Raw genomic sequence first — 13,112 nt, forward strand, 5'->3', positions numbered from 1 at the left:
TACACATAAATACTGGGGAATACCAAGAAAACAGGAGCTCTCTGAAAACAGAGCTCAAGGCGACTGCTAAACCAACTCCTATGAAGCAAATTTTCATGGCAGAATACTGGATTTGGTGGATCTCATCTGGCAGGAACAGCTTGGGCTTCTTTGTGAAGTGAGGCTTCCCATTTTCCATTTCCCACTGCCTCTTACCCTTTTTTAAATTTTATTTTGGCTCTTTCTCTGGTTTCCCTTATTGATGTCTCAGAGTAGATAATTGTTAGACTAGAAATATTGCCGATGTATCTGTCAAATAAGTCATCATTTCCTAACTCCCCAATTAATTCAGGAGAGTAAGGGAGATAGAGGCCACCAGAGCAAGTGGGGAACTGAGCGGGCCAGGAGCTGAGACAGTGGTAACTGAGTGGAAGGAGAAAGCAAAATAGGTTGACTGAAAGTGGAATGCCCTCTGGGAACCTTGTGCTCCATCTTTCATTCACTGGCTTCAGGCCCTAGTTTCTAGCCTGAACAAATTCTCTCCAGATGGAGTAAAATCACTAAATTCACTCTCTGGCACAGGTTTTTCTTTTCCGTCTTGTCTCTCTGTATTAGCAAACTCACCCATGACCCATGTTATTAGATAAGCCAGAGAAAAATATCTGGGTCTGGGTGTTGTCGTGAAGCTCTTCATGCCAGAGGGTTTACTCTGAAGGGTGGTCAGGGCTTAAGCAGATTGGGAGGAAGGACAAGGGCATTTCAGGGCTATTAGACCAGTGAAGAAGGCTGGAGACAGCAGAACTTGCTCTCAGCATCAGCAAGTAACCCATCTGACTGGTTCAAAACAAGAGCACAGGGTCAGGCTGGAAAAAAGGTTTGTTTATTAGCAGTAAGGTCAACTTCATGTTTGAAAACAACTATTTTTCTTTTTAAAAAATGGACCCCTATTGTCTTCCAAACTTATGCCCCAGAAAGAAGATGGGGAGGAAGAACCTAATGAAAAAAACATTCCTAGAGGAAACAGAAAATACTTAGGAAAGAGAATAATTTAAATTCAGTGTACATTAAACACACACAAATCAGACTAATTGAAAGCTGTGGGCATCAGTGCCTGGGGGAGAGAAGAAAGGGGAATCCAACAGAAAGAGGAGAGAGCCTGTGGACCCAGGGAGGGCAGCCTTAGGAGGAGGCCCTGGAAATTCCCATTCTCCAGGCTTCATAACAGACCTGGGTTCCTCAATTCAATGGTGTCAGGCGATGAGAGTGGAGGAGGGTAAGGAGAGGAGAGGAAAGAATATAGAAACACCAAATATCGAATCCTGGACATATTTCACATTTAGCTTAGATTAGAATTCCCAAGATCCCAGAGATCACTCTCTCAACTAAAGCCCTCTGACCTGACTCTGTTCTCCCTCACCAGGACCATCGGCACCTTCCACTCCATAGATTCCTGGCTGTGGTACTCCTTGGATCTTCCTGCCGCAAATAGATATCTCATAGACTGAGTTTCACAGAAACAGAACCTAAAATCAAAAGAAAAGGCAGGCCCTTCCTTTCATGCTTGTTGTCTTAGTTTTATTCTAATTCCCCTTAGTTTGTAGGCCAGAAAATGGAGTAAAAATTGTGGTTTGGGCTATTTTCCATATATTATCCAATAAAGAACTTACATCCAGAATATATTTAGAACTTTTACAAATCTACAATGAAAAATTAACTCAATTTTTTAAAAAGGGCAAAAGACTTGAAAAGACATCTTACAAAAGTAGATGTACAAGTGGTCAATAAGCATTTGAAAATGTTCTCACCGTCATGAGTCATCAGGAAAATACAACTTAAAACCATAATGAAACAGCGCTTCACACCTCCTAGCATGGCTAAAATTAAATAGACTGATAATGCCAAGTGATGGTGAGGGTAGAGCAACTGGAACTTGAATACATTGCTACTGGGAATGTAAAATATTACAATCATTTTAAGGAACTGTGATGGCTCCCTTATAAAGTTGAACATACACCTACCCTATGGCCTGTATATAATTCCACCCCTAGGTAATTATGCAAGAGCAATGAAAACCTACGTCCCCAGAAAGACATCTATAAGAACTTTCACATCAACCTTATTCATATGAGCTAAACACTGGAAACAACCCAAGAATTCATTAGGAGGAGAATGGATAAACACATTGTGGCCTATCTATACAGTAGTACTCTATTCAGCTGTAGCAAGGAATGAACCACACGTACACACAGCCACATGGATGAATCTAACCAAATGTTAAAAAAATATATTCTGTATGATTTCATTCGTATAAAATTCAAGAATAGGCAAAACTACATCTATGATGATAGAAATCAGAAATTGTTACCTAGTTGTGGGTTGGGGAGGGGAGGAATGGATTGGAATGGGGCACAAGTAGGTTCTCTAGAGTGATGGAAGGCTCTATAGTTTAATTTTGGCGATGACTACATGGGTGTATAAAATTGTCAAGACTCAGAACTGAATGCTTAAAATATGTGTATTTTGTATGTAAATTATATATCAGTTTTTAAAATACAGTAACGAAAAAAGATATTTACAGGCCTAGTTCTATAAAAACTATAAAAGCCTATTTATATTTTAAATTATTCTTTTTTTAAAAAAAAAAAAAGAAATAGGGTCTCTATCACCGAAGCTGGAGTGCAGTGGCATAATAATCGCTCACTGCAACCTTGAACTCCTGGGCTCAAGTGATTCTCCTGCTTCAGCCTTCCAAGTTGCAAGGACAACAGGTGCATGCCACCATGCCTGGCTAATTTATTATTATTTGTTTTGGAGAGACAGGGTCTCACTGCATGGACCAGGCTGGTCTTGAACTCCTGGCCTCAAGTGATCCTCCCACCTTGGCCTCCCAAAGCACTGGGATTATAGGCATAAGCCACTGCACCCAGGCTAAATTATCTTTTTAAAAATAATCTCTTTTAGTCTCATGAGTCTAACCCCATTCTCGAGTTAGAGAGTGAAGTACTTTTCAAAGATGGGGCTACAACAAAAACCTACGTTGCCTGTCAACCCACTGGTTCCTGGATCCCCCAAGGACGCCCCGCAATAAGTAATGCTGGGTTTTCCTGCTGAGCTCAGCAGTTCTCTCAATTGACCTGAAAAGATATGGGGTGTGAAGTGAGAACCTAGGGCAGCGAGGGTGATATTTTCAATGTCCCCATTTCTGCTTCAAAGAGAGCAAGTACAATTTAACCTGTTTCTATTTTGCTTGAAGAAGGGTCTTGCTGTTAGACAAAAATGAAATCCTGTGACCCATGGCTTTCCCATCCCAGCATGTGTGCCCCAGCATGGGATATAAGAGCACTGCTCCCACTTGCTTCAGTCCATCGTCTGTCTCCCTGTGTCACTGATGCCCCTGGAGCAGCAGTTTTTGATAACTTGGAAGGTTATGCCATGTGGGAGCTGGCATGAGACCCAGCATCATGAAAACTACTCAACTAAGGCTCTGGGATATATGCTTAGATGGCCTGGGCCATCCTGGGAATGTGTGACCTGGAGTGACACTTTCCTATCCTGAGAAAAGAGGATGACAGTACGCATGCTGTCTCCTTCACAGGGGTGTCATGGGGGTAGCACAAGATAGCAGATCCGAAAACCATGTTTACAAACTTTTAATTTGGATTCACACCGGTGGAGTTATCTAGTTCAGTCTTCTGAGTTCCTAGTCTGTGGATGATTGCAGAGATTGTAAAGGAAGTATAGGATTTAGTCCCTATTTGCAGAAAACTGAGAGTAGACCTGGTGAAGTCATGTGAGTTAAGGTGTAGAGAAATGAACAATTAGCAAGTTGCTATTGGGGCAATGTTTCCATTCATTACATGCTTTAGTATTCATTAGAATAATGAATGCCTTTCAGTTGATTAAATCTGCTTGAATTTCTGGAGGTATGCTACACATTTATATTTTGTTTAGTGTTTAGTCACTATTTTTAGGTGTCAACCTTTGTAATAGAAGGACAGCATGTTGCACAATACAACATGGGAATCAGAGTAGGACCCCTGGGTTTGATGGATAATACTCTTTAACTGATTGTGTAACTTTGGGTCATTCACCAGGCTTTTCTAGCCCTCTGTTTCTGTTTCTGAAATAAACTCGCTACTTAATTTCTGAGAACCTCTTTAGTTATGAAAAATACAGCAACCACTGTGGGATGGTAGACAAAGTCTTTGCAGTTAGTAGAAGAACTGTATCCGTCTCTGGCAGGTTAAATCACCCCATCTGTCTGTGTGAGGGTCAACTTCCTCTTCTAGAAGATGGACCTGTGGATCTCCATCATGCCTGCCTCACTGGGTTATTGTGAGGATTGAACAGCAAGGAGTATGCAAAAACTCTATAAGCCATAATTCATAATATAAACGTTTGCTGCTGTTCCTTTGCTGTTGCTATAGGCATTGAAAAACCTAGAGAGCACTCTTGGAACCATGTATACAAGAGTGCGTGGCAATGTTGCTTAAATAGTCTAAGGGTTGAAGAATTCCAAAGCAGAGACTTATCTGAGGGCTGGATTCATGAATAAGGCTTGGAATCGTAAGTCTTAACCTAACATTCTCTCGTGGACCTGGTGAGCCTGTGCTGACAACAGTGGTTCCCTCACAGGTGACAGCAGAGCTAGACGCCTGGAATGAAGACTTGCTTCGGCAGATGAATGACTTCAACACAGAGGACCTAACCCTGGCAGAACAGCGGCTGCAGCGCCACACAGAACGGAAGCTAGCCATGAACAACATGACTTTTGAGGTCATCCAGCAGGGACAGGATCTGCACCAGTACATCATGGAGGTCCAGGCATCAGGTGGGTGACCTTGCTCATTCTTCTGGCAGGGGAGATGATGAAAACAAGCATACCAGCTAGCCTGTAAGGAGCACTGCCACATCGTTTATTCATTTTATTCCTACAGCTACAAAGAATAGAGACTTCTACCCACATTAAAAAAAAAAAAGAAAAAGAAAGGAAACGAGACCAGGTGTGGTGGCTCGTGCCTGTAATCCCAGCATTTTGGAAGGCTGAGGTGGGTGGATCATTTGAGGTCAGGAGTTCGAGAGCAGCCTGGCCAACATGGTGAAACCCCATGTCTACTAAAAATACAAAAATTATCCAGGTGTGGTGGTGGACGCCTGTAATCCCAGCTACTCGGGAGGCTGAGGCAGGAGAATCTCTTCAACCTGGGAGATGGAGACTGCAGTGAGCAGAGACCATGCCACTGCACTCGAGCCTGTGCAGGAGTCAGATGAAAAAAAAAAAGAAACGGAAGCCATGAGAGCTGAAATAGTGCCCAAGGTTACCCAGTTAGGCTGTGCTCAAGTTGAGAATAGGGCCAGGGTCTGCTGGTCTGCAGAGAGAGTGAGAGAACCGATGATGGCAATCAGCACAGATTCCTTTAAAAAACAGTAGCCTGGAAAAACAAACCAGAAGCAGTCAGACATTCATATGGATTGTATTCACATGCGTAGCGGTTTCCTCTTCTGCTCCTGACCCCTGCTGCCAGCACGCATTCTCTAGCCCTATCCTCTACTCCTAAGCTACCTCCTTGTCTCCTGTTCCTGCTTCTCAGTCTCCTCAGTTTTTAATCACTGGTCTTTGGGTGAGTATAAGCAGTACTGATAAACATTTATGACAAGATCATATAATTTTGTAACTTCTCAGAAAAACATGGCTGAGTTACTCAGATTTAACTTCTTTTCCTGCTCAAGATTTAGTCAAAATTTATCTAACAAGTGAGTGAGTCCTTACTATTATACTTCCCACTCCCCAAGTCAGCCTTTGATGTTAGAATGAGAGAGTGCCATGGTGATCCACTGGTCCAGAAGAAAAGAAGTCACATGGCTGGTCACATCCCAGGGGAATGCTAGAGCCCATAACTCTACCTCCCAACCCACTCCACTGCCCTCCTACCCAGGTCCTTGTTGGCTCAGGTGCCTCACTCTCCAGCACGAGGTAGACAGGGACTAAGGCCGTCAACTATAAAACGCAGTTGGGTCATGTCCCTGCTTATCCTGAAGGATATGGAAATCCTGAGATTGTCGGGGGGACCTTAGCAGTCATACTGAACTTTAAAGTACTGTGTTTCTTTTGATGACCTGAAAGAGTAAAGACCAGCTTTCAAAGGGACTTCACTCCTGACCAGAGGAGAGATAGTCTAGTAAATTCTGTTCACTTTTGTCAACATAGTCTGTCCTTGAATTTTCATCTGTGCTGTGAACAGACTGCATCTGAGACCCAGGCCTGTTCACAGGTGTGCAGCTGAAACCCAGGCCTATTCACAGGTATGCAGCTAGTGCTCTGTGTAGTCCCAGGAAGGGCTACTCACCTTGCAGTCTGTCTGGGGACTTTTTTAAAATGACAGTGCCCAGGCCCCATGCCCTGATATTCTGATTTAACTACCTCTAAATGAAACTTGGGCAACAGCAAAAAGCTCCTCAGGTGATTCAACTGTGTGGCCAGGGCCAAGAACCACTGCTTTTAATTGTGATAATTAAGCCACAACAGCTGACATCTCCGGAATGACCTAGGACAGTGGCTCTCAAAATGTGATCCCCATATCAGCAGCATTAGCATCACGTGAGGATATGTTTGAAATGCGAGTTCAAGGGCCCATACCTGAACCCATTACATCAGAATCTCATAACATAAATGTTTGCTGTGGTTCCTTTGCTGTTGCTATAGGCATTGAAACAGCGCATACTCTTAAAGCCCTGTACACAAGAGTACGTGGCAATGTTGCTTAGATAGTCTATGGGTCAAAGAATTCCAAAGCAGAGACTGATCTGAGGGGTGGATTCATGAATAAGGCAGTGTTGCTTAAATAGTCTATGGGTGAGCAGAGTGTGGCCCAGCAATCTGTGGTTCAGTTAGCCCTCCAGTTGATATTGTGCACCACTGACCTAGCATGTTGCTACTCAGTGTGGGCTCTGGGCCCAGCAGCACCAGCATCACTTGGGAGCAGATTAGGAATGCAAAATCGCTGGCCTTATCCCAGACTTGTGAATCTGAAAGTATATGTTAATGAAATCTCCAGGTAAATGGTGTGTACATTAAAATTTGGAAGTCAGTGTTCTAGGACATGGACTGTACCTTATTAGGGAAGCGGGGGAAACCATAATCCCTTCTCTGATTGGGAATCTTACCTGGACTCGGCATTTAGCCCCATGACCTGCCCTCATGGTACTCACTGTAGCTGTCTATGCAGCTACGACTGGGAACCATAGGAGAATGCAGACACAGCATCTAGCAGAGAGACAGGCAGAGAAGCTATGCAGGGATGCTCACCCTTCATCTCTCATGGTGGATGTGTCCCGCAGGAAAAGGAGCCTTGTCTGCCTGGACACCTGCAGCACTTACTACCAGGGTGCTGACGTGACCCTAGGCAAGCCAACCTCTGTCCCAAGAGCCAAGTATCCATAGTAACAGAAAGACTACTGGGAGCTGGAAGTCCCTGAGGACTGCTTGTGGCTGAGGTGGGCTGTGCTTGGTGTCCACCTAAACCATGAGGGCTGAGTGGGTGAAAACACCCCAGGCAGATGGGCTGCCCACCCCCACAATATCCTGTTCTAGAAATGAGCTTTGTCAAAAGAGGTTTGATTGGCCTCTTCAGCGCCTCTTACTGAGGCTGGCTGTTCTCCTGCTCCTACCACAGCTAGCTGTTCAGTCTGGCGTATACCATGAGGCTTTCAAGAGAATGAATCCAGGGGTTTTAGGAATGCTCACTCCCTGTCTATGGCTGAATGCCTGGTTCTGCCGGGGAGGCATCTAACTTACCTCTGGGCTTAGGGAAATGGAGGGTAGATTCACACCAGAGCTGGAGGGCGGGGTTGGGGTAAGAGGTGAGCCCAGGTGGGCCTTGACCCCCAGTGGCTGAGGAATGTAAGACTTCAGAGACACAGGACTGAGGCAATAAATGGCTTGGGGAGTTACAGTCTTTGTTTAATGGACTGTATTTGGACTAAAGGTAAAATAAACTGTAGTCTTAGAAAAAGGACAATTAGCAATATTAAAACTTTTGTTGGTGTTTAGTCCATGCTGAATAAGGGCTTATGCTTTGATTTTGTAGTAGCAAATGGAACTAGGCAATTTTTATATGCTTCTTTTCAAGTGTGAAGTTTCTAATATTGAGCCAGGCTCTACTAAATCGCTCTGGTGTACCCACAACTCTAACCAAAGCAAAAGCCTTTGCTTAACTTAACATCAGGCTCAGGAATAGAGTAAATAGGAACAATTTCTTAATTTGCTCATTGTTCTTTCCTCACTATGGAATCATCTATTTGAGCCTCAAATTGCAAGGTGGTAGGTTTTGCTGAAAGAAGTTGGGGGAAACATGCTGGCTGAATTCAAGGTCCAGTTCCACCAACTAGCAGTCTGATTTTGGAAGTCCCTTTTCTCTTTAGACTTTAGTTTCTTCTTCTGTCTAGTGTGGCAGGCCTTAACTCCTAAGGTTCCCTCCAGTTCTCACTTTCCGTAATTCAGCCTAACTGCCCTCATTGACCAGGCCATACTTCTTCTCTCCCATGAAATCTGACCATGCGACTGTTACACTTGACTTGAGGAGTAAAACAAGAGTGACATACCCTATGGATATGTTGTTTTTGTGATTTACTCAAAGCATCAACTTCTCTCTTTATACAATGTTTGTAAATGAGAAATCTCTGGAGTCTGTTGCCATGATACTTAAAATTTATTTTGCCTGAGAAGAGCCCAACCCCAACTTTTAAAAATAAATAAATTCTTAAAATAAATTAAGTTTTGTGAGGATCACTCTTCTCCTTGAGCGTAAAGGCTAGAATACAAAATCAAGAGGAAATCCTGGGTTGAAATCCCGGCCGCACCTCTTAGGACCTGAGTGTCGTTGTACGTATTCACCTGTCTCTCTAAACCTTGCCTTCCTCTGAAAAGTAGTGATCTTCAGAATCCTTACCACATAGGGTCATGTGAGGATGAAGTGGGATAACACGGGAGGATGGAAAGGGTTCAGTGAAGCTTGTCAACTAGTATATGTTGTACTCCTAGCACATGCTATGTTGAAGTTATTTGTGTTCCTGTAGTTTTTTCAGCAGCATGAAGAAACAAATTCTTTCTTCCCTCTTTCCATTCCCAGCATCTAGCAGAGCCAGTGTCTTGTGCCTAGCAAGTTCTTAATAGTAACGTTTGCTGAATTAATCAAGAATGAACATCAATGTGGGTGAACACATGTAGGTAAAAATAATGGAGCACAAATAATTTTACTAGTGTCAAAAAGGAAAGAAAAAAAATCTGGGTTTTTTATTATTATTATTATTTTCAACATGAAAGCTACTCTGGGGTTAATAGGAATGTGGATCTGAGGGGCTGAGAGGAGGGGAAGAAGAAACCTTGACATAAAACAATGGTTCTTAACCTGGCTGTAGATTGAGAATCACCTGGGAACTTCTTAAAAATACCAATGTCTGGGCCCCATCCCTCAAGGACTCTTAGTTAATTGGTCTGGTGTGGGCCCAGATTTTTTTTAACTTCCCAGGTGATTTTAAGGTACAACCAGTGTTGAGGACACTGATCTAAAAACCTCATTAAAGGACTTTGTGATTTCTGAACTGTTAGATAGACGGAGTGACACAGAAAGAGGAATGGACAGGGGAGGAGAAAAGAAAGAGAAAAGAAGATGTTCTGTATCTGAGGCAGATACCGATATTTAAAGAACATAGTTTTTAAAAACGTGTTACAAGTATGGGCAGCATAGCCAGCAATATCTGAATCTTACTCTAGACCATGGTCACCTCTCTCCTTGAGGAAATTAAAGTGGTACCCTCATCTGGTAACAAACGAAAGCAAACTAATGCTTATCATTGTTAGCTGTGGCTTTTAGCCCTAAACAAACACCAATGCAGAGCATTCGCTGAGTGTAGCAGAAGGAATATCTCTGTTTCCCCAGGTTTCTGGCCATTGTACCATCTTATCCAGTGGTTCATAATCTTGGTTGCATGTTGGAATCATGCCTGGAGGTTTAAGACTTACTAATGGCTGGGTCCCGACCACAGAGATTCTGAGGTTATTGGTCTGGGGTGTGGTTAGGACATGGTGATTTAAAAAAAAATTCTCCAGCTGATACTTGGGAGGCTGAGGCAGGAGAATCGCTTGAACCCAGGAGGCAGAGGTTGCAGTGAGCCGAGATCGCGCCACTGCACTCCAGCTTGGGTGATGCAGCAAAACTCAGTCTAAAAGAAAAAAAAAATTATCTGCTGAATCTGATGTGAGCCAGGGTTGAGAGAAGCAGTCTAACAGCATTAAAGCCACCATAGTTTCCAATGATATACATTAGGCGAGTACATAGACACCTGTCAGTAAGGTTTTATATTTACATTTTGTACAAGCCATTCAATAGTTCCATCAGCAATCAAAAGTGTATTCGTTATAATTTCTCTGAGGGAGAGGAAAAAGGGAGAAAATGAATATTTTAAGCCTACTAGATGCCAAGCACTGTATACATTGTGTCTCACTTAGTTCTCACAACATCCCTGAGAAGTCTTCCTTGTGATTCCCATTTTACAGACAAGGCAACCCCGGGCCCAGAGAGGGTGAGAAGCTCAGAGTCTCTCCATTCATAGCATACAGAGCAAACCTAAGCCAGTTCTTCCCCCAAGTTCTCAAGTACTTTCCACCACAGCATATGACCTCAGTTCTCTAAAGAGGCTCGTTTGTTCATTGATTAGGTATTTATTGGATGATATGAATGAAGCATTGTGCTAGGGCCTGAAGAGGCAGAGATGGGTAAGACTGACATGGCCCTGGCATCGGGAAACCTGCATTCCTGGGACAACATGGATAGGTTAATAAGGAACCAACCTGAATGGAAGTGTTCTGATTGGGGTATGGACACAGGAAATTGTGGGGGCAAATCAGAAAGAAGTCTCAAAAGAACTTTTTAAAAAGAGCCTGACAAATGATTTCCTCACAAATATATTCCACTACTTGATGGAAAGAGGAAACATGTCTTTTCACATTTCTGAGAGCCCCTAAGAAAAACAGATATATCATTAGATTGAGAGCAGTAATGTCAACACAAGCAAACTCTGCCTGCTGCTGATTGACAGATATTTACCATTTGATGGGCTTTAACTGGTACTCGTGTCAGTGTGTTTGGGGGCAGTGGGAGAGGGGGTAATTTCTATTCTTCTAGATGTGGCTGGAATAAATCTTCATGTTCCTCCCATTTACTCCATCCACAATATGATGTGTTCCTGAGGAGTGCAGAGGTGCAATAAGGATTGTCTTCATCCATTTTATTTCCTGTGTTTATCTCACATAAAACAACCTCAAATGAGATGGATGAAAATGCAGGGACTGAGTCTCAGGACTTGCTGGGAGACTGCTCTGTTCGATGTCCTAAGCAGGTGGCTGTCCTCTTTGACAGGTAACATGTGGTGTGGCAAAGTTGAGCCATGAGGCTCACATAGAAAGACATTTGCCCAAGCCCAGCATCCTGAACACCAGAGACACATGCAGAATGAGTATGAGCTACAACAAATCCGCATCGAGACTGGAAGTGAGAAAGAGCGTCTGCTTCTGCAGATGGATCTTAAATTGCATTTCCAGAAAGTAAAGATAAGAGTCAGGGGTCATCCCACTATGCCAAGCACTGCAGAGGTAGAAATTTTTGTGTTCTTACTTTTTATTTCAGTCAAGGAGATGCTCTACCTCATCCCCTTGGTAATTGAAAATAGTAACTGGAAGGAGTTGGCTGCCAAAAGAACAAGCCGTTCTTTTCTCTGTCTCCCACAGATATTTCAGGAGCTGGGACTTGGAATTATGAAACAGACACAAAAAAAATAAACATGAAAAGATACTGAAATTATTACCATGTAACACCAGGAAAAAAAAAATGTTCCCACTTTCCCGTATTGTCCTTATATAAAACACTATTTTTGCCTCCAGAGATAAATTTTCTTTAGCATGTACAGACTTTCCTTATACTCCCCCGACTATATGTTGCAGGTGTGTTGGTGGTGGCAGTGATGGATTTCTGGTGGTGTGAGTAGAGTGATGGGGAAATCTCTCAAATGGGATTTATTTTTTAGGTAGCCATATGTTGAGACTGGCAGGCTCCTTTGGGTTTGATCCCCATGGAAGTACACTACCTTTTGGTGACTTATCTGCGGGGCTTTTAAGTCTGAACCCCATCATTGGTTGAGATCCTGTCCTTCAGCATCACAGACAAAGTGTCAGCATCAGGACCAAAGCTGCACTGGGTCTAGATTGTTGGATGAAGAGCCAGGGAAGGGACTTGGACAGAACTAAGAAGCTGCAGAGCCAGGTGGACTCAGGGATCAGAATAAGCAAGCAGTCCAGAGTTAGGATTTTCCTAGAGCTAAGGATCTGAACAAGGCCGAATAAGAAATATGTAGACAATCCAAATCAAGAAACAACATGGGCCACAACTTGCAACAAGTCAGAGACATTTAGAAACCAAGAGGGCATGAATGTGAGAAGGCAGAAAGTTAAAAGTTTAAGGTAAGAGTCAGGAGTCAGGAAAGCCACAGGACTAAGCAGCAGTGGTCTGTATTTATTGTGTATCATGTATACACAGTAATATATATATATGAGAGATATTTTACATGCATCATCCCATTTAATCCCACAAGTTTAGGAGGTAGGTAGCTTATGAAGTAGGTAGGTATGTAAATTCATATTTTACGTATGAGCAAAATTAGGCTTCTGAGAGTCTAGATCACTTGCCCAAGGTCAGGATTCCAACTCAGGACTATTCCAAAGCTAGTACACTTTCATGTAGTCTTTGAGAGCCAAGTAAGGAATCGAATTCAAGTTACTAGTGGAGAGAAGGACTTTGATTACTAAGACAGTTCCTTTGCTCTCTCACCGAGTTTGTTAATTTCTGAGGCAGAAATTTATTTGATGAAGGCTACCTGGGCCTGCTGATGATAATGTATAAATAGGAGAACTGGCATGGTGAAGAGAGGAAGTGTATGTGTGCACCTGTGCTCATGAGTTGGGAAAAGTATATAGGAAAAGTAAGACAAGGAGGTAAACAAGGAATGGGGCCACAGCTTCTGGCTGGCATATATTGACTCAAGGTTCCCATTACAGGTCAGATCGTTGACAGTTTATTAAT

At 43.0% G+C, this 13,112-nt stretch overlaps 1 protein-coding gene across 24 annotated transcripts in view; it reads left to right on the top strand.

The window, feature by feature from the left end:
* KALRN (kalirin RhoGEF kinase) overlaps positions 1-13,112 on the top strand; it is a 690,448-nt gene that overhangs the window by 377,775 nt on the left and 299,561 nt on the right. For all 24 annotated transcript variants that reach the window (XM_031662269.1, XM_031662306.1, XM_031662320.1 and 21 more), the window contains one exon: positions 4,615-4,810. In XM_031662269.1, coding sequence (XP_031518129.1) covers positions 4,615-4,810 — 196 coding nt within the window. The remainder of the gene's footprint in view (positions 1-4,614; positions 4,811-13,112) is intronic.

Source organism: Papio anubis, chromosome 2 (genome assembly GCF_008728515.1).
Source record: "Papio anubis isolate 15944 chromosome 2, Panubis1.0, whole genome shotgun sequence".
Lineage (NCBI taxonomy): Eukaryota > Metazoa > Chordata > Mammalia > Primates > Cercopithecidae > Papio > Papio anubis.